Source organism: Sus scrofa, chromosome 10 (assembly GCF_000003025.6).
Source record: "Sus scrofa isolate TJ Tabasco breed Duroc chromosome 10, Sscrofa11.1, whole genome shotgun sequence".
Taxonomy (NCBI): Eukaryota; Metazoa; Chordata; class Mammalia; order Artiodactyla; family Suidae; genus Sus; species Sus scrofa.
The window spans coordinates 48012753-48034703 of NC_010452.4; the positions used below are offsets into that span (position 1 = coordinate 48012753).

Below are 21951 nucleotides of genomic sequence, written 5' to 3' on the forward strand. Positions count from 1 at the left end.
GCAGCCACAGGCTTCTGGGCCGGCTCCCGCCGCAGGCTCCCGACTCCAGAACTTCTGTCTTGTCCTGCTCTTTCTGTCACACACCACGGCCCTCAGCTTTGGGTACCCTTTGTCCCCTGGGGTGTAGGGCGGCCAGAATGAGGTGCAGTGGGGACGTTTGGCAGAATGTGACCAACCTAAGAATATAAGGGGAACCGAGCCCCCCGCAAGGGTGTGCTGAGTTCCTCCTTCCCCATGTGGCCCTGGTTACATGTGAAATCAGATTAAATATGGAGAATCAGGGCTTGGACTCAAATACCATCAAGCAGATGGTGGAAAATCAGTAGCTTCTTTTTTTTTCTTTTTTTTTTTTTTTAAGCTATTTTGTTTCAGGAGTTCCCATTATGGCTTAGCAGGTTAAGAGCCTGACTAGTATCCATGAGGATGCAGGTTCGATCCCTGGCCTTGCTCAGTGGGTGAAGGATCCAGCATTGCGGCAAGTTAGGGTGTAGGTTGCAGATGCAGCTCGGATCTGGTGTGGCTGTGGCGTAGGCTGGCGGCTGCAGCTCCAATTCGACCCTTAGCCTGAGAACTTCCATATGTCATGGATGCAGCCCTAAAAAGAAAAAAGAAAGATACTTGGTTTTAAAACCACAGACTCCGCTATCAGTCAGTGGCCCTTGTAACAACTTTTCCTTCCTTTCTCTAAGTTTCAAGGTAAAAAAAAAAAAAAAAAGTCCTAACAGTATCATATCCTCAGTATGCCATGCTATTTATAGGCAGCCTTTTAGGGAAGCAGATAAAAATGTTGCAGAATCAACACATAACTACTTTGGAGACATTGGAACCAAGTTCAAAAAAGAAGAAAACAGGGAAGAAAAACTGCAGAGCATTTCATACTCAAAAGAGTCGACCATTGTGCTCCGAAATGCTTACTCAGAAGAACAAAAAGCTGGAGCGTTCATTTCCCGGTGGCCTGAATGCAGGAGGAAGGAGGCCCAGGATCACGGGGAGTGGGCGTGCTTGTACGTGCCGGGTGCACCCCACTCACATACCCCAGCGTGTGCAGACGCACACCCAACGTGCACACACCCTCCCCAGGGCACACATGCAGCCAGGGGTGCAGAGAAGCGCTATCACTCCTGCCGGAAGCTCGGTCTGTGCCCAGAGCCTGATCATCGGGGCCTTTCCTGCCGTGGGAGGCAGCCCAGCACAAAAGCTCTCTGCGTGGGTGACGGATGTTCCCCCGAAGAGCCTGCCAAGCTCTTTCTTGTTGGAGTAGCCCCTTGGGTCTTTGCGCAACATCTGTGTTGATCTGGGACCAGAGACCAGGTCCGGGCTCTGTCTCCAAGCGCCACCTGTCCCCCTGAAGGCGGGGGGGATGTGGCTCACCCAGGGCTTTCTGGTCCTTGGAAGTGACGTCTTGCCTTTGGCTCCACCACCACCACATGGATTGGCTGCCAACTCAAATTTGATCTGTATTCGGCCCAGAATTAACCCACTCATCTAGAGCCTAATTCTAATCCTGAATCTTTGCACAGACCTTTTAGCAATGGCCTGGGACCACTGTCGCTGTGGTGACAACTAATTCACTGGCGATATGCCTATAGTCAAGTAATTCACTGTTGTTAAACTCACAGCACTTCAATTTTCCAGAGCTCTAAGCATCAGACTTTTTTGTAATAGCCTTGTTATTAATATGGGTTCTATTTTCATTTTTGACCAAAACCTGGCCAGAGTAGAACATTTATTGCTCAGTTTCTAACTTATGTAATAATGCCCCTTTCTGGGATTTGCCATACAGATACCACTCTTCCTAACAAAATTCATTTGAAAGACTCACTTTAAACTTAGATACTTGAGAGGGACTATTTGATGCAGTGGAAAGAGCACAGAATTTGGAGCCAGAAAGACCCAAGATCTCATGTTGGCTCTGCTCTCACTGGCCGCTCGACCTCGCCAGGCACATAGTAGGCGCACCACAGACACCTGTGAAATTAACGAATGAATGAAATTTGGGTTTTCGTGATGAAAGCCAATGGTGGTTTTCTTCATCTGACAGGAATTTACTTTGGGCAAAACTTTTCCAAGTGCGTCTGTTCCGTATGGAAGGACTGCTGTCAGACGTGTTTGGAGAAATAAAACTGCATCGAGGGAACTCCTGTGAGCCTTAATAGTGCATATGACAATGACTTCCAGTCCATGCACCGAGTTGGTGCTTCGAAGTGTGTGTGTCCGTCCGTCCATCCTAGAAACCAGTCACGTCCCCTCCTCTGAGTTCCGTCTCTCCCCGTGCTGTCCCCCTTCTGCAGGAGCTGACTGGCAAACTGCCCGTTGAGTATCCCCTGGACCCAGGCGAGGAACCACCCATTGTGCGAAGAAGAATCGGGACAGCCTTCAAACTGGACGAACAGAAAATCCTGCCCAAAGGAGAGGTGCGTGCTTTCCCTCTGCAGCCGGATCTCCTACCCCCGCCTCACTGTCCCATTTGTGCAGACGCCTAGACTTTCTGTAACAATGTTTTCACTCTGCCAGATGTCACATGCTACTTCCTCTTTCCTCCTGAGTATCTCGCCTTTTACCTTTTCTTGAATTAGCTGGTCAGTCAGTACGTGGCTCCCGTGGGAAGGATTAGCTTGCGTGGATGGGTAAGCATTTTGACTTGTGTGGAGGCTTTGTGTCTTAAAAAGGCCTCTCACAAGTGTGAAGTTAAGCCCAGGCCGTACATACACTTGTGTGTACATTTTTTTGTTGTTGTCTTTTTAGGGCTGCATCCATGGTATATGGAGGTGCTCAAGTCAGATCGGAGCTACAGCTGTCAGCCTGTGTCATAGACACAGCAAACCAGATCTGAACCCCATCTGCGACCCACACCACAGCTCACGGCAATGCCAGATCCTTAACCCACTGAGCGGGGACCGGGATCAAACCCACGTCCTCCTGGATACTAGTCAGGTTCATTACCACTGAGATACAGCGGGAACTTCATGTGTGCTTCTTTTTAATGGCCTCACAGCTCTTTGTTACTGAGAACCAAGTGTAATGTCTGATCTGTGACAGAAAACAATCCCAAAAAAGGAGTTCCCGTTGTGGCTCGGGTGGGTTAAGAACCTGACATAGTGTCCATGAGGATGTGGGTTCAATCACTGGCCTCGATCAAGTGGGTTAAGGATCCGGTGTGACTGTGGCAGCTGCAGCTCTGATTTGACCCCTAGTCCAGAAACTTCCATATGCCGCAGGAGCAGCCATAAGAAAGAAAAAGAAAAGAACCCAAAAAGAAAGAAAATGGCAGCCATGTCAGCAGGTGCCAGGATGCCCTTGGCTGGGAGACCGTCAGGCCTGCCCCCAGAGGTTCTCCTCAGATCACCTCCAGGGCATGAGCAAGATGCCTGGCCTCCCTCGTCTGCGTTCAGAGAGGCTGGTGCAGCACCCCTCACTTTACTGTCTTAGGACTAAACATTGGCAGGGACTAGAAGCGGAGCGTGCAGATCTGGGCCGGAGCAGAGCCTTGGGTCTCCATCTGGTTAATAAGTTATCCAGTCTCAGACCGAGAGCAATTCAAGGCCAGGCACACTACAGACCCCAGGGGTGTGTCCAGGAAATGTCTTTCCTAATTTATGCCGAATACAGTTACTCATTAAAATGCTATCGAACAGGGGGCTGAAAAGGGAAGGAATTTAAGCCAGTGGACAAGGGGATATTCTGAGTGTTTAGTCCCTTTAAAAAAGTGAGAGTGGAGTTCCCTGGTGGCACAGCAGGTTAAGAATCCAGCGTTGTTACTGCAGTGGCACAAGTTCAGTCCCTGGCCCAGGAATGTCCCCATGCTGCAAACATGGCCAAAAAAGTAAAAAATAAAGGAGTTCCCGCTGTGGCTCAGTGGTTAACGAATCCAACTAGGAACGATGAGGTTGTGGGTTCGATCCCTGGCCTTGCTCAGTGGGTTAAGGATCCGGCATTGCTGTGAGCTGCGGTGTAGGTTGCAGACGCGGCTCCGATCCCGAGTTGCCATTGCTGTGGTGTAGGTCGGCAGCTGCAGCTCCAATTGGACCCCAGCCTGGGAACCTCCATATGCCGCAGGTGTGGCCCCAAAAAGCTAAATAAATAACAAAATAAAAAAATAAATAAAAAGTGAGAGACGCCACGGTTCTCACAGAACCGTGCGGTGGGTGAGTGTGAGGGTGGGTTCCAAGAAAAACACACGTGCCCCGGCATCAATGGAGGGGGCGTTAGTGTCCTGAGATCTGTAAGCAGGTCCCCCACCTCCTGCTGCATCCTGGTTTGAAGGCTCTTTCCATCTGCTGTAAAGTCAAGCTCCGGACCCTCCTCTCTGTGGACTGTCACTAGGATTAAGGGAGCCAGTGCCCGGAAATTTAACTCGGCACTTGACACCTGCGGATGCTCAGTAGACACAAGGACTTGTTAGCAGACAGGTGCTGGGCTGGGATTTTTTTGGGGTCAGAAGTGGGCTGTGGGCTGGTGGGGTTTCAAAGACCATCTTGAGGAGTCATTTTCTAACCCAGCCGTCATCAGGATTGCCCGGAAGCTCCTCCTCCTCTTGTGCTGGGAGACACCTGTAATACACTTTCCCAGGGAGACCCCACTTGAGTGAGCACCCCCCCACCTGTGTTCCTCTCTTCCCACGGTCACACCAGGCCTTTTCATGGTGCCTCCTTCGCACATTCCAGTAAGCGATGACTTTGGCTCCCCCGGAATCCCACTGCACCCCTGCCATCCCCACCAGCCCCCGCATTCACTGTTGGGAATCCCTGCTTCTCCTGGGAGTGCCCTTGGCCTCCTGATTCACACAGCAGGTAGCCATCTGTGCAGATGGGCCACCACCCTTGTCCCTGGCTCCATTTAAGTAGCAAGGATTTGTCCCGGGTGCCCTCAAAACCTCGGGTCAGTGTCCTGGGCCAGGGCTGGCCTGACTGCCCAGGAGCAGCTGTGAGGCAGAGTCACTTACAGAGCGGTCTTTGTCCTCAGTGGCTTGTTTGTCTCAAAGGCCCCGGGCGGGAGTCCATCTCTCTTCTTGTCCAGAGAAGGAGAAATTCAACGGCCACTTGAAGGAACTGGCGAGGCTGTTGGCCCCTCAATAGTTCCTTTAATCCTCCCCTTTCCCTCTCACCCCTGCCCCCACCTCAGGCTCTAGAAGTGTCTACAGGAAGTGCCCCCCAGCTCAGAGCTTTGTGCTTGATGGAGGCACCCAGCCTGACACGTGGTGCCACCAGAGCAAGGTGGTTCATTCAGCCTTAATGAGGAAGCTTTCTTGATGCCAGCAAACCTGGTGATCTGTGCTTCTATGGTCAGATCAGTTCTTTGCAGGCTTTAGCCAGATGGTGGATCCCCCAGAGCAAGGTGCATGCTTGGGCTCCCCTGGCCTCACTGGTCGGTGTTGGGGAGAGGCACTGGCTGAGTTGCAGAGAAGCCAGCCGCCAAGGCGTGATCCCCACTGTCATGCTCTGGGTCCACCTGGCATCTTCTGGTGCCCACAGCTGCATTTCTCCCAGGTCCAAAACTCCGAGGGAAAATTCATCCATGTGCTCCTTTTGGCCAGAGTAAGGGGTACAGGAAGGAGGGAAGCACAAAGGAGAGGAAGGACCGCCCATGAGCAGGGGAGCCCTCCTGCCCAGGCTCTGCTGCCCTCCGTCCACACTCCCGCGCGGCTGGTAGTAATAACCCAGCAGAGGTTCTATGTAGAGCCAAAGGTGAGTGGACAGCTGGCGTTGGGCGAAAGGAGCTGCCCAAGGAGGCGTGAGAAGGGGCTGATGCCCAGCCTGAAGGGCTCAAAGTGTGACAGATGGGCCCTGTGTTTGGGGAGATGTGCCCATGTGAGCCCCTCCTTAGCAAACTCAGGAAGAGCAAGACAAAGACCAAGCTAAAAAGAGTGCTGCCGCAGATGGAAAGGAAATGCCCACCCGGGGGGCTCTGGATCTCCAGGAAGGCTGGGTGTTGGAGAACCTTGCTGGAGATCTTGGAAGTGAACCCCCGTGACCCCAAGGCCTGCAGCAAGGAAGTTCTGCTTCTCGGTGATGGCGCCCATCCCTGGACCCACCTGGAACTTGGCTTGAAGTCCCGAAAGTGGGCGTGTCCAGGGAACCAGCTGCCCGGATTGGAGGGGCGGGGCCACTGCAGGGCAGGGCGGGGCCAGGGTCTCCCAGGACTAAGGCCCGCTAGTAGCGGGACGGGTGGAGGGGGAAGACTGGTGTCACCCGCCCTAGCATCCCGCTAAGTGTGCCCTCTGCCCTCCCTCCCACAGGAAGCCGAGCTGGAACGCCTGGAGCGGGAGTTTGCCATTCAGTCCCAGATTACAGAGGCTGCCCGCCGCCTGGCCAGTGACCCTAACGTCAGCAAAAAACTCAAGAAGCAGAGGAAAACCTCCTATCTGAACGCACTGAAGAAGTTGCAAGAGATTGAAAGCGCAATCAATGAGAACCGCGTCAAGTCTGGGAAGAAACCCACCCAGAGAGCCTCGCTGATCATCGACGGTCAGTGCGGAGCCCACTCCCTGCCGCGGGGGGAGGGGGAGGGAGCACCCTGCCCCCGCCCTCAGGGGACCAGGGGACGGGAAGCCCAGCCCCCAAGAGTGTCCTAGCAAGCTGCTTAACCTCTCTGTGCCTTAATTTTTCTATCCATCAAGTGAAGCTAGAAAGACGTGATACCCAGGAGAACAATAAGATGCACTGGGGGCCCCAGATGAAAGGGATTACGCAAAGCACAGTACCATGATGGCTGTGTCCTGTCGGGAGAACCTGTAGGGATGTGCTAAACCTCTGCTCAGCTCTCACCCGGGGCTGAGCCCAGAGGCAGCCCAGATGCCACCATCCTCAGGGACCTGCTTCACCCTTCCCAGGGTGAAGGAAAGGTGGGGGGCTGGGGTGCCTCTCCTGTATCCAGGGGTTCCTGTCCTAATGCTGAAGCTGGGCAGGACTGGACCTTCCCCTTTGGATGGCCTAGAGCCCCCAGACTCTGATCAGGAGGGATTTGAAATTGGTGGGGATTATATTTGGTGAATGCTAGAAAGAAATATCCTAGATTTCATCACCAACCCCCAAGTGTCTCGAACTCTTATGATGCCTTTTTTTCTAAGTAAGCAAGTACTTTTCACTTATTTATTGATTGATTAGAAAATACTTTTTAAAGTAGAAGTTTATGAGTTCCGTCTGGCTCCGCGGGTTAAGAACCCAACATAGTGTCTGTGAGGATGCAGGTTCAAACCCTGGCCTCACTCAGTGGGTTAAGGATCCTGTGTTGCCTCAAGCTACAGTGTAGGTCACAGAGGCAGCTCAGATCTGGCATGGCTGTGGTGTAGGCCTCAGCTGCAGCTCGGATTCAACCCCTAGCCTGGGAATTTCCATATGCCTCAGATGCAGCCCTAGAAAGAAAAAAAGAGTAGTAGTTTGTTTGATTTAGTTTCAGATGTACAGCCAAGCACTCCACAAAAGAATAGGTGTATATATCTGTGCTTTTTCAGAGTCTTTTCCATTCTAGGTTATTATAAGATATAGAATATAATTCCCCGTGCTATACAGGAGGTCCTTGTTGTTTATCAAATTCTTTAAAACATATGTCAAGGAGTTCCTGTCGTGGCATGGCGGAAATGAATCTGACTAGGAACCATGAGGTTGCAGGTTCGACCCCTGGCCTTGCTCAGTGGGTTAAAGATCCAGTGTTGCTGTGAGCTGTGGTATAGGTCGCAGACGCAGCTCGGATGTGGTGTTGCTGTGGCTGTGGTGTAGGCTGGCAGCTGCAACTCCAATTTGACCCCTAGCCTGGGAACCTCCATATGCTGTGAGTGCGAACCTAAAAAAGCAATAAATAAATAAATGTATGTCAGGTATTCCTTTATAGTTGATACACATTTGAAGTGCTTTTGCTCCAGGAAGACAGGAAGTAGAAGAGAAGTTACCAGGGCCTAGGGGAGGTAGAACAGTGTGTTACCATTTAATGGGGACAGAGTTTCAGTTTGGGACAATGACAGAAGTTCAGGAGGTGGAAGGTGGTGGTGGCTGCCTAATAGCATGAATGTTCTCAGTGGCACTGAGCTGGACACTTAAAATGTATTAAATGGTAAATTGTACATTGTGTGTATATTACCACCATTATATATTTTATATATTCTATATGTTATATACATGTAAAATTTATAAGATATAACAAAATTTATATATATAAAATAAAAAATAATTGTATATTTTTGCTGCAGCCTAAAAATGTGAGCATCCAGGGGACGGAATGATATACAGGTGATTTCAAGATGCTAGCAAGGCTCTGTCTCCTAGTTGTTCATGGTTCCTTAAGCAATACGTTTTAGTTTCATTTTGTTGTCTTCTTAGGGCTGCACCCAAGGCACATGGAGGTTCCAAGGCTAGAGGTCGAATTGGAGTTACAGCCACAGCAACGCCAGATCTGAGCCGCATCTGTAACCTACACCACAGCGCACAGCAACGTTGGATCCTTAACCCACTGAGCAAGGTCAGGAAATGAACCCGCCTCCTCACGATACTAGTTGGGTTTTTTACTACTGAGCCACAGTGGGAACTCCTCCTTAAGCAATATGAATAAAGCAAATTCCTAGCTACAGAAGAGATCGTTTTAACAAGAAAATCCTTTTTACCCTAGAAAAGTTGGAATAACTGCCCTTCCCCGTCTCGCCCTGTCATCCCTGGCCAAGACTGTCACTTTCCCCCAACTTCCTAATAGAGCTATAGTCTGGGCCCTTCTCTGATGCCTCCTGGGGCCTCCTTCTGCCCCCTTGAAGGGACATGGGCGGGTCCCAACTCTTCGGAAACAGCAGCAAGGCTGACAGTCTGCCAGAGGCACCAGAGGGACAGTCATCTCGCTGGACGGCCTCAGACAAGCATGAGGACCATGAGGACAGCCAGCAGAGCCTGTTTCTCAGTCACTCTGTGATCAGCTGGTGAATGGTCCCATCCAAGCTCGTAGCTGTTTGTGTCTAGCCACTCAAGGATGTACCTTCTTGGGAGTTCCCATTGTGGCTCAGCAAGTTAAAGAGCCCAACATAGCATCTGTGAGGATGTGGGTTCCATCCCTGGCCTCGCTCAGTGGGTTAAGGATCAGGCATTGCCACAAGCTGCAACGTAGGTCACCGAGGTGGCTCGGACCTGGCATTGCTGTGGCTGTGGTGTAGGCCAGCAGCTGCAGCTCCAATTCAACCCCTATCTGGGGAACTTCTATATTCTGCAGGCAGAGCCATAAAAAAAAAAAGGAATATACCTTCTCTAATCTGCTGCCTCTTTGAAATCATGTCTCATCACATGAAGCCCACTTGAATTAGAGACATAATTCACGTTCTTCTTCGTTCTTTAGCCTGGCTTCTCATTTCCAAAGATAAAACACTAAACTTGGGATCTGAAGACCTGGGACCTTTTGCTAATGTAGCCAAGATGAGAGCAGCCCTGGACAAGCCACCTGTCCCTCGATGCCCCCGTTTCCCTGGCTGCGAAAGGGGAAGAATTACCGTACTGTCTCCCTCTGGGCGAGTTCTCCTGGCTAAGTGAATGGTGTCTCTGAAAATGAGCTTTGGAGAAAGAGGCAGTATTTAGACGCTTGTTTTGTCTGCTAATGACTTGAGAAGCTTTTGGGGGAGCCGTTTACTGCCATTGGAGCCAAACCCAGTTCCTTGCCCTAGTTTCGCATGTGTAGAATAAATGGCCCTTCAATTCCTTGGGTTCAGTCGGAACACGTCCTGAGCTGTGCTGGGACGCTGACGTGGCTGGGCCGGGCCAGGCAGCCTTTGTATTCGCTATGAAGCTGCTCGGCATTGCCGGCGCCAGTGAAACAAAGACCGAGCCCATTGCAGTGTCAGGGATGGGGCGTGAGTCATGACCCACTGCAGGACTGTCAGAGGAAGTGCCCAACTGCATTTTCATTGTGTTTCATGGGTTCTTTCTGGTGAGAAAGTGGAGGATATGGGATGGTGGGAAACCCACGATGTTCATGAAAGACAGGGCTTTGTCTAAGGGATGTGCCAAACTCACAGACTCTTTGTTTTTTTCTCTTCTCAGATGGAAATATTGCCAGTGAAGACAGTTCCCTGTCAGATGCGCTTGTTCTGGAAGATGGTAGGTTGTCTGTTTCCCGCGTGAGAGCTTGGAGCCCTGATTAAACGGGGATTAAGCTGTGTGTAGCCTGGGACAGCCCAGTGTAAAGCGGGAGCCAGACCAAGAGGGTGCCAGGTTCCCTGCGATTCTTTCACTTCCCCGCAGTCACCTGTGTGGCCGAGGGTGGGCAGGTGCTACAGAAAGACGTATCTATTGGAGTTTTATTATGTCCTGTGGCCCCGAGGTAAGCTAAGGTGATAGCTGCTGAGTGGTGGTCTGCTTTTTTAGGTGCCCCCAATCCCATTTTTACCTAAACAGATAATTTAAACACCAAGCATAGTTTCCTTTTGCGTATTTATAAATTTCTGGAGGAAAGAGGTGGACATGGGTTTGGATCACAAAGATTGAAACCGTCTAGGGGCCCCTGGGGGCGGCTGGAAGAAAACAAGCCTCTTTTCTTCCTGAGAAATAGTGAAAGTGAAGGAAAGCTGTCTCTAGAGACTCCTGGTCAGGCCTAGAAAACGGTCTCTGTTCCCGCTGACCTCAAAAAACCTAGTGATTCTCAGGATGTTTTTCTGGGACATTTTTACCCAAATAGAGGTGATCCCCCAGCCCATCGTCACCGCCACCACCACTGCCATCATCACGTCACCCCTTCTGCCACCATCACCACCACCATCAGCACTGTCACCACCACTGCCCATCAGGGACCAAGGAACCCCAAACACAAAACCCACGCCAAGAATGTTCGGGTGGATTTAAACCCAAACTGGGGAGGTCAAGGCACTAATGACATGGCGGTGAATTTTTTTGCCCTTTAGCAAAACTTCAGCTGGGCAGTGATAAGTGGCTGTTCAGACAGCAGACACAGAAGATGTCCCCAGCTCCTGGTCATAATGATAATTGCAAGGAGAATAATCATCACTGATGTGGGGAGAGGCTGGCAGACTATTTACCCCATTGTCTCAGGCCTGCTACTCAGTCAGATCTTCATATTTTTATTCGTTACACAGGTGGGAGGAAACTTTGGGCCTGGGGGGAGCAGAAGGGTCTTTTGAATATCAGAGACCCCACCCTGGTTTTGGCCTCTGTGGACTCCAGTCCCTGCAGGGGAGGAAACTGGAACACTGGGGGCAGATTCCTTTGCAAGGAGTTGGCGGGGTTGGGGAGGGGGGCATATCAGTGGCTGATTTTGATGCATCGCTTGTGATCAGGGTTTCCTCCCAAAGCTCCAGCCCCTGGGCCTCCCAAGGGGCATTGCTGCCCCCGCCCCCCGCCCCCAATCACAGGCTTGCTCCTTCCAAGGGCCCTTTCCTTTACTGACTTGAGGGGCAGAAGAGTAGAACTGTAGCCTTGGGCTGGATTTCAAGGTTAGGAGATGGAGAATTAGGCCCTGAAATGAATAAGGCTCAGATGTGTTAGAGCCTTTCTCCCATGAAGGCAGGGGAAAATCTTGTATTTGTGGCCCCTTTTCTTCCCAAAGAACCTGAGGCATTTCCACAATGAAAAAATCATACAGGGGGAGGGACAGGTGACCTGGGGGTTTGGGATGGAAATGTTCTGAAATTAGGTTGTGATGATTGGTTGTTCAACTATAAATATAAAATGCATTGAATTGATAAATAAACTTTCAATCATGTAAAAAAAAATCATACAGGGACATATTAAAAGATGAGAGAGAGTTCTGAAAGAAAAAAAAAAAAAAAAAAACAGGGTAGATGCCCAGAGCCACCAGCAGAATAGGATACTCAACAGACTTCCATTCATTTTTTTTTCCAACAAATATTGATTGAGCACCTACTCTGTGTCGAGAATCAGTCTAGACAGGGAGGATAGAGCAGTGAACAAAGCAGAACCTGATAGACCTGAAACTGCCCCGAAGCAGATGAGATGCTTACAGTCTCTTGAAAGAAAACGTACAGTAAATGCAAGGATGACTACCTTTTGCTATTGGTATGAAGCAGCCATTTGTTGGTACTGAACGAAATCGAGGCTTCACTTCATTTGTCCTTAATTAGAAATGACATCTCTCTTCCTATTGGATGCTGCCCGAAGTTCAGACTGTGTGTTCTGGTTTGACGTGACTGGGCAGCTGGGGAAGGGCAGGGTGGGGTGGAGGAGGGGGCCTCTCTGTGATGCTGTGAGTGCCCCCGGGCTCCCCGGCGCTGATGTCTGCTGTCCTGGCGGAGGTGCGGCGGGGTCTGCCGGGCAGGTGGGAAGGATGACTCTTGCTCATGTCTTCTTTTTCCGTCTTTGCACAGAAGACTCTCAGGTCACCAGCACACTGTCCCCCTTACAGTCCCCTCACAAGGGGCTCCCTCCTCGGCCACCATCGCACAACAGGCCGCCTCCTCCTCAGTCCCTGGAGGGACTCAGGCAGATGCACTATCACCGCAACGACTATGACAAGTCGCCCATAAAGCCCAAAATGTGGAGCGAGTCCTCTTTAGATGAGCCTTATGAGAAGGTCAAGAAACGTTCGTCCCACAGTCACTCCAGGTAAACTGGGCCGGGAGGGCCGCAGGAGGTCACTGCCCATTCCTGGGAAGAACCCCAGGGCTGCCCTAAATAACAGCCCCAGAGCCCAGACCGCGCCACCTCGGGCTGCACCCACAGCGCCCTCTGCTGCTGATCCTCTGGAGATGCAGATTTGTCGTTTACGGCTAGGGTTTTGGCTCCCGTCCCCGCGTTGGCAGCTAGCTTGAGGGTTGTTAAATTCCCCAGGAGTTAATTAGGAAATCTGAGGCAGCACTGTTCCGAAACGGCAAATGAGAGTCCATTCATAAGACTCCCAAAGTGGCTCAGAACCCGACACCATCATCCGACAGAATTCCGGAGCCAAACAGCTGTAATCGTAGCTGCGTATTATCAGCTCGTTACTCAGCCGATATTGGAGAGAGGGGTCTGGGAAGCCGTTTTCAGTCTGCTCCTCTGTTTTTCTCATTTCCTTTCATTATACCTTACAAAGCTCCCAGTGGGTGCCCAGACAGGTAAATATACGTCTCTTGGAAAGAAAAAATATATATATATATCAGAGGCTGTGGTTGAGGACAGGGGCTTCACAGAACAGTCACACTGCCTGTTCTGAGACGCCTGGGGAGGGTCTTTTTCTCCCAGGGTCAGGATTAAGGTCACCCACCCACTTCTGGGGGAAAGGCTGAGAGCCAAAGTGGAGGTCTGAAGGTCGAGGGTGGGAGTCCTGGGCGGGAGTGCTGGGCAAGCTTTCATGACCCCTGAGCTTGCTGTCCCAAGGCCATAGTCCGCTCCCTGGGGAAGAGGTGTGGTTCTGTCCAGTAGTGACCAGCCGGGCCTCCTCTGGTTCGCAGCAGCCACAAGCGCTTCCCCAGCACGGGGAGCTGTGCCGAAGCAGGAGGGGGAAGCGGCTCCCTGCAGAACAGCCCAGTCCGCAGCCTCCCGCACTGGAACTCGCAGTCCAGCATGCCGTCCACGCCAGACCTCCGAGTCCGCAGTCCCCACTACGTCCATTCCACGAGGTGAGTCCACCCACCTCCCTCCCTAGACCAGACCTTCCTTTGTAAGATTGGTGTTGCCGGCCGGCAAACTGGTCCAGATGACTGGTAAACTGGAGTCAGGACTGAACCAAGGAGGTAGGTTCTTCTTAAAGTGAAACAATCAGAAACTGGGCTGGCCACATTTAGAACAGATAAGCAATGGGGTCCTGCTGTTCAGCACGGGGAACTAGATCCAGTCACTTGTGATACAGCATGATAGAAGATAACATGAGAAAAAGAATGTATATGTGTGTGTGTGTGTGTCTGGGCCACTTTGGCTATACAGCAAAAATTGACAGAACCTTGTAAATCAACCATACCAACTTTTTAAAAAAAAAAACTGATCTGGCAGCTGGAAGCCCGTGCTAGCTAAGGGATCCATTCTGTCCCTCTGTCCACATCCAGTGGATACAGGGAGTTGGTCAGAGAATTCCCTGGAGACTGTGGGCATGGAAGGAGCCTTCCTAATTGAAATGGAAGCAGGAGCAGCTCCCCAGATCAGCAGGGGAAGCACATGGGAACCAGAACCGCATTGCCCGGATGGGGTGATCTTTATTGATCTGTTCTCATGTATCTTTCCACTAGAGCCTGAGTTTATCCCAGACTTCCTTTAGGGTCCCAAGGTATAAATTCATTAATGAGCAAAAGTGAGGCTTCAGTGAATCACACCTTCCTTTGCTAAAAAGACACCAAACCAAAGCCGTCGCCCTGATCTCTTTTTTCTTTTTTTTTTTTTTTTTTTTTTTTTTGTCTTTTTGCTATTTCTTGGGCCGCTCCTGCGGCATATGGAGGTTCCCAGGCTAGGGGTCGAATCGGAGCTGCAGCCACCGGCCTACGCCAGAGCCACAGCAACGCGGGATCCGAGCCTCGTCTGCAACCTACACCACAGCTCACGGCAACGCCGAATCGTTAACCCACTGAGCAAGGGCAGGGACCGAACCTGCAACCTCATGGTTCCTAGTCGGATTCGTTAACCACTGCGCCACGACGGGAACTCTGCCCTGATTTCTTTAAAGCCAAGTCCATGGGGACTGTAGCTGAAGGGTGGGTGGTGTGATCTTCCGTAAGCGGTGATCTGTCTATAAGGGGGTAAGATTGAGCTCTCCAGGCAAGCGTCTCTCGTCATTCATTCGTTCACTCATTCATGCAGCAGATATTCATCAAGTGCCTCTGTACCAGGTGCTGTTCTTGGGCCCAAAGCACTGGACAGAACAGACCACACCATACTCTCATCAGACTGACATTTTAGGGAACCAAGTGCCTGTAAAGTAGTAAGTGAAGGGTGCTAAGTATTGAGAAGAAAAAGGATCAGGGCAAAGGCTAGAGAGTGAAGGGAGAGGTCATCACTTAAATGGGAGCATCAGAGGTTTCTATAATAAGATGACATTTGAGCAGAGACCTTGATGGATGGGCTGGCAAGCTCTACAGATATTCAGTAAATAAGAGGGTCAGAGCCCCAGACCTAGATGTGCACTTGGCTGTTCCCAGGAGACGAGTGTGGCCAGAACAAGTGATGGAGGTGGGTGGGATCAGGGAGGAAACTGAGGCCCAAGCCAAGGATGGCCATACAGTGGGGACTTTAGGGTCTTCCCTGCGTGACAACCCTGGGACTCACCTCTTCCTGAACTTGGCTGACCCAGCCCTGGTGGATTTCTATGGAGTCCTTGTACTGTGCGCTGCCATATTGGTGGATATTTATCATGTGGCTCAGATAAGCAGAATGGGTTGTAAATGGAGTAGTGGAGTGGGAAGTACTTGCCTCAGTCGTTTTTAAATTTCCCATGTGCCACTAGCCTTCCCTTTTAGGCAGGGACATGGAAATGTTTACCTGGGTTTCATAATAGTACTGGGTAGGACCATAAAAATGCTTCTGCTGGGCCATCCCTTGGCCTACCAAAGGGGGCATTTCATCTGGTTTAGCATAATACTAGAACAGGGATTCTTCTGGTCCTCCTTGTCTATAGAATCCCTTCCCACCTTTAAAAGAAAAAAGAAAGTCTGGCAATTGGCATACATTTTTCAGAAGGAACCCTTCAGTGTGTGCTGTCTTCTGTCCCCATGGCTCACTCTCTCCTCCCGGGATGGGGAGTCCTCTCCTGCCCAGTCTTCACCTGGGAGTGATGGGAAGGGGAGCACCTGAATTCCCAGGGTATCCGTCAGTCTGTTTCCTGGGTGGCACCCGATCCAGCGACTGCAGAGCCTCTGCCCTCTTCCCCGGGCGCCCCTAGACCCACCGTGCCCTTTCCCCACAGGTCGGTGGACCTCAGCCCCACGCGGCTGCACAGCCTCGCCCTGCACTTTAGGCACCGGAGCTCCAGCTTGGAGTCCCAGGGCAAGCTCCTGGGCTCGGAGAATGACACAGGGAGCCCCGACTTCTACACGCCACGGACTCGTAGCAGCAATGGCTCGGACCCCATGGACGACTGCTCATCGTGCACCAGCCACTCGAGCTCGGAGCACTACTACCCGGCGCAGATGAACGCCAACTACTCCACGCTGGCCGAGGACTCGCCGTCCAAGGCGCGCGCACGGCAACGACAGCGGGCGGCGGGCGCGCTGGGCGCGGCGAACTCGGGCAGCATGCCCAACCTGGCGGCGCGCGGCGGCGGGCACGGCGTCTACCTGCACAGCCAGAGCCAGCCCAGCTCGCAGTACCGCATCAAGGAGTACCCGCTGTACATCGAGGGAGGCGCCACGCCTGTGGTGGTGCGCAGCCTGGAGAGCGACCAGGAGGGCCACTACAGCGTCAAGGCGCAGTTCAAGACCTCCAACTCGTACACGGCGGGCGGCCTGTTCCGAGAGAGCTGGCGCGGCGGCGACGAGGGCGACGCGGGTCGCCTGACGCCATCGCGCTCTCAGATCCTGCGGACTCCGTCGCTGGGCCGCGACGGCGCCCACGACAAGGGGGCGGGACGCGCCGCCGTCTCGGACGAGCTGCGCCAGTGGTACCAGCGCTCGAGCGCCTCGCACAGGGAGCACAGCCGCCTGTCGCACACCAGCTCCACCTCCTCTGACAGCGGCTCCCAGTACAGCACCTCCTCCCAGAGCACCTTCGTGGCGCACAGCAGGGTCACCAGGATGCCCCAGATGTGCAAGGCCACGTCAGGTGAGAGGCGGGACGCGGGCTACCTGCGCGCAGGTGGTCGGGCTGGATGTGAAGCAGTGGGGACTCGTTTCGAGGGCTTGCAGATTTTTTTCGAGCATGCAGTAAGGAGAGACGGTGAATTCTAGAAACTTCGCAGGCAGATGTATGAGATCCAAGACCTTCCTTCTTCTTCTTCTTCTTCCCCACCCCTTCCATCCTAGCCTTGGTTTTGCCCAGAGACAGGGTGGAGGGGGGGCAATGCATCTGATACCCACCCCGCCCCGCGCTCCGCCTCCTACAGTGAGCTGAGGCATCTGCCACCTCAGCTTCCAGAGTAGAGGTGCAGACCACTCCTCCAGCCCCTTCTCCTCTCAAGGACAGTGATCCGAGAAGTGATGAAGTGGGTGTCTCAGGTTTATCCGTCTGAGGTGCACCCTTACTCCAGGGAAGAGGGAGACAGTAGTAGGTTAGAGACCTGAGCCGTAACCCTGCAGAGGGAAGCTCGCTCTGGGCATCGCTTGGTCTTGAAGCTCTGAGGTTTGGCCGGTATCTCCCCAGGTGGGGCAGACCAGTCACAGAGTGACGTGGCGAGCTCTGCTTGAGTCTTCCCCTGGCACTTCATAGATAACTCCTGACTGTTCCTCCCATGCCCATTTCAATGTTATGATCAAACCAAAGTCATTTGTGTAAAGTGCTTTCAGTGCCCCATTATTACATCTTAAACTTTTCATCCTGGTTACCTTATATCCTTGTACTCAGGGCATTTGAGCAGTACCGAAGCAAGTGGAAAATGGAAGAAACCATCCTTTCCCTTTAGACGTTACATTCCCTTCCCACTCGCTTTCTGGGAGAGAATAAGGGTGTGATGATAACCAGTATCTGGCCAGCGGTCTCCCTGTGCCTGCAGGGTTCTCACCACTGGCAGATGCTAACTCACTTAGACATCCTAGCGCCCACAGAGAGGGGAGATGGGTGGGGGGTGGCTAAGAGACTTCTAGGTGGTTAACTGGATGCTGCCTGATCATGAATCACCTGATAAAACCAAAGAAAAAGACAGGCGGGACGGGCATTGTACTGACTGTAGGAAAGAAGGGGGGGTTGAGACATCAATAAGGATTGCTTTCACAGTATATGAACAGAATGAGAGCAGCAAATGTCAGTCCACGTCAGAATGTGACTTGTAATGGGAAAAAGGCTACGTGAGGGGGAAATCCAGAGAAAGTGGGAGTGATCTTAAAGACAGGAAATGGGGCGGGGGGTTGTCTTTGGGGGACTGAAAGGGATTCTTGGGGCCTGGGAAGAACAGGGCAAAGAAGAAGCTCCAGCCAGCCGGCAGCCCTGGTGTGTGCCAGGCCACACCTGTCCTCATATCCCATTGACTTGTTCAATATGGCGGCTTGGCCGAATGCAAAGTTGCAGAGACAGGAATGAATATGATTCAGGCACTCATGAGAGAATCAGGGACTTGAACATCATCTCCATATTCCCCTGTTGTCTGTAATAATCAGCCAGCCCAGTGAAATTTGCCATTAACTTCCTAGGAGGTTTTTTTTGTTTGTTTTTGTTTTTTTTTTTTTTTTTTTTTTTGTTCTTTTTGTCATTTCTAGGACCACTCCTGCGGCATATTGAGGTTCCCAGGCTAGGGGTCTAATTGGAGCTGTAGCCACCCGCCTACGCCAGAGCTACAGCAACCCCAGATCCGAGCCGCGTCTGCAACATACACCACAGCTCACGGCAACACCGGATCCTTAACCCACTGAGCAAGGCCAGGGATCGAACCCTCAACCTCATGGTTCCTAGTCGGATTCGTTAACCATTGAGCCACGACGGCAACTCCCCTAGGAGGTTTTTGAGAATAATGGATGAATGTATTTTGCACACAGTGCTCCGTAATTCTGTTACAAGAGGCTGGGGTTGGACAGGTCAGGAGTATTTATGTTTCATCGAAATCGTAGCACTTATCCACTAAATTTGCTTTTCCCAAAGAGATTCGGTATATCTTTTGGAACATAGTTTAGACTGAAGATTCCAAGAAGGTGTATCTGGGTGCTGCTGATGAAAAAGTTTCCCCGGGAAGCAAAGGGATGTATTTAAATAGGATTTACTTCCTACTAAATCTTCCCAACTGAAAAAAAATTCTGTCCACATCCATCAGCTCCTACTAGTCACATTTGGATGAGCTCTGAAAAGCCTTTCCCTGTGTGAAGTATCCTCGCGTGGTAAATTATAAGCTCGAAATGGCAGAGACCACAAGCTCCAAGGACCTTTCCGAGGTCATCTGCTCATGATGAAGAGCCCAGTTGTAAACTTGGGGCCACATCTGGTAGCCCCCTGGGGCGTATCTCACTGGCATCAAAGAAATAGGCTCCCAGGGCACTAGACCAGCCCAGGTCTGCCTCTGAGGACTGTGGGGGCCGTCACCATCCCTGTGGCCGCTCCCCAGTGGCAAAGTGGTGCTCCAGGACCCCAGGCGACCTCGACCCTGACTGCTGCCAGTTAGGGGGGAAGACATGTCATGAGCCCAGTGTGGGGAGAGGGGTGGGCGTTTCCACGCCAAGACCCTGCCCAGGGGTGGGTCACACGCAGCATCTCTGGAAAGAAGCTTCTTTACTTGCCTGCTGTCTGACCCCTGTCTTTTCTGCGCCACCTGCATGCAGCTGCCTTACCTCAAAGCCAGAGAAGCTCAACACCATCGAGTGAGATTGGAGCGACCCCCCCCAGCAGTCCCCACCACATCCTAACCTGGCAGACTGGGTGAGTTCCCCCTTCAGCCTTCCCTTCCCCACCCCTAGGTTCTGGGATGAGCCTGTGTTCCTTGTCCGTCAGAGCATCACAGGATGAGATCCTAGTGACGGAGGGTTTGTGGGCAAAAGGATGATGTGTTCTTCATAGCGGGAAAGGTTTTCCTTTCCAGACGAGCCCCGGGCATTGCTGCTTCCCTCCCACTCCTCTCCTTTCCCTCGCTGTCTCTTTCTCCGGGTGAATTCTCTTTACTCTCTTTTAACGTTGGTGATGGTCCCAGAAACGTGGAGGGAGCGGTGGGTGCCGGAAGTCGAACTGCACTTCTTTGGCCAGAATCCCAGATGCCATTTGGCTGGGGTTCCATCTGGGACCCCAGCCAAGGAGAGATTTAAGCTGCCTCCTGGGCCGAGCCCCCGCCCGATGTTTTACCTGCGTCTCAGTGTGTTGGGCTCAGATCCCCTCTCTGTCCCGGTCAACCCTTTGGTTATAACCACCAATCAAAGGGGATCCAGTACCTTGAGACCCTTAAGAGGGGACCCATGGTGAATGAACAGAACCAAAATTCAGCTCCTTTTTTAGCTTTAAATGTAGGCCTGGAACACCAGATCTCGCGGACACCTAGGCTGTCCTTGAGTTCGGAAGGGTCCGGCAGAAACAGGTAACCTGCTTCCTGCCTCCCTCCCCTCCCTGCCTCCTCTGTTGCTCTTAAGACACGGCATCGAAGTGGCTATTATGTTCTACCAATGCCCGGTGGTTAAAGGAGTAAGAGGTCCTGTTACCCAGCTTTATGCAGTTTCTCATTGGCTGGAGCATCGGTGGGGTTGTCTGGGAAAATCTGACAGCTGTGGGCAAGTTAAACCGGGGGAAACAGCAGGACCACAACTGCCTCCACTGTCTGCACTTCAGGCTTCCTGCTTGGCAGACATTTTTTTGTTTCTGCCAATTTCTGTCTAGCGACTCTCAACCAGCCTTTCTTTGGCCGAGTAGTTGACAGAAGAGAAGGGGAGCTGACGTTTGCGTGCTTGCTGTGTACTCAGAGGCTGTGAGCTTCTTCTAAAACACCTGAGCTCCTGTCATCCTCACTGTGGTCTTGCCAGGGAAGGGTCCCAGATTCCTTGAGTTTTATAGATGAGGCTCAGAGAACACCAGTGCCTTGCCAGTGTCGCACAGCTGGATGGCACTAGAATTTCAGCCCCTGCACTCTGTGACCCCAAAGCCCTATCTTTTCCCACTAAGCCGGTGGCTGTTAAAATATGGTACCAGGGAGTTCCCGTTGTGGCTCAGGGAAGTGAATCTGACTAGCATCCACGAGGATGCAGATTCTCTCCCCGGCCTTGCTCAGTGGGCTAAGGACGCAGCATCACCGTGAGCTGTGGTGTAGGCCAGCAGCTACAGCTCCAATTTGACCCCTAGCCGGGGAATCTCCATCTGCCCTGGGTGTGGCCATAAAGAAGACAAAAAAAAAAAAGTGGTACCCAGACCAGCAGTATAAGCGTCACTGAATCTCATTAGAAGCTCACATCTCAGGCCCATCCATGACCCACTGAATCAGAAAACTGAGAAGTGGAGCTTTAACAAGCCCTCCCCAGGATTCTAATGCACTTGAATTTGACAGTCCATCACTGACCCCCCTACCCCCACCCCCACTGCCTCTTACTCTTATTGAAGGAAGAAACCTCGCAGTCTCAACTGCCAAGGCCCTTGTGTCCACTCTCACTGCTTTGGTCTGTCTCTGGGGCAGCAGCTACGCCCTCTGTCCTTATGACAGATCCTTAGAACACTCCCGTATGTACCATTCCTCCCCCAGCTCTCGCTTGTGTGGTCAGGCAGCTGCTGCAAGGCTCAGGGCCCAAGAATTGCAAGAGGATTCATGCAAGAAGGACAGATAATCTGTGTAGATGGTTCCTTTGTGGCTAACCCACCTCTCCCCAATTAAGGACCTTCAGATTTCAGGCTCTCTGGCTCCTCTGGATTTTCGAGCTCACAGCCTTGTCTCACCTGCTCCACATATAGGATTGTCACTTGGCCAACAGCAGGCTTTGGAACTTACAAGCACCCGTCACATGCTTTTACACGGGAGGGGATCTGGCAGCGTGCCTGTTTGATCAGACACAGCCAGCGAGGATGCAAGATGCATTTGAAATGTCGGTCCTTAACCCCTTTTATCAGATGGAGTGGAATTATCCTTAAGGAACCATAACTATTCTCTGCAATGCGATGAGAAACGCGTCCAAGTGCCAAAGCCTGCCCGCCTTCCTGACAGATCTAAAGAGGCCTCTGCCTCATACCTGGGGGGAGCTGAAAGTTCCACACGGCCTGGGTTATTTGTCACTAATGCCTGGGTGTGTGGTCAGCCGGGCCTTCCAGTGTATTCATAAGCTACTAATCATGTCTCTGTCGCTGCCTTTCTCTAACATGACCTCTCTTCTCTTCCTTCTTCTGCCTGCCTGTGTTCAGAGAAGCAACGGAAAACTCGCCCATTATGGATGGGTCTGAGTCTCCAACTCACCAAAGTACTGATGAATAGAGGTATCGTAAGGGGGCGTTTTTGTTCTTATGGCCCTTCCCCGCC

General features: G+C 51.9%; 1 protein-coding gene across 15 annotated transcripts in view; it reads left to right on the forward strand.

Moving 5' to 3' along the window:
* Window positions 1-21951, forward strand: part of FRMD4A (FERM domain containing 4A) — a 664082-nt gene that overhangs the window by 627886 nt on the left and 14245 nt on the right. For 8 of the 15 annotated variants that reach the window (XM_021064221.1, XM_021064222.1, XM_021064223.1 and 5 more), the window contains 7 exons: window positions 2292-2414; window positions 6236-6464; window positions 10005-10061; window positions 12302-12539; window positions 13367-13534; window positions 15805-16658; window positions 19295-19391. In XM_021064221.1, the coding sequence (XP_020919880.1) occupies window positions 2292-2414; window positions 6236-6464; window positions 10005-10061; window positions 12302-12539; window positions 13367-13534; window positions 15805-16658; window positions 19295-19391 (1766 nt within the window). Of the gene's footprint in view, window positions 1-2291; window positions 2415-6235; window positions 6465-10004; window positions 10062-12301; window positions 12540-13366; window positions 13535-15804; window positions 16659-19294; window positions 19392-19958; window positions 20713-21836; window positions 21909-21951 lie in introns of those variants that run through there. The other 7 variants (XM_021064219.1, XM_021064214.1, XM_021064215.1 and 4 more) reach the window with 3 other exon arrangements.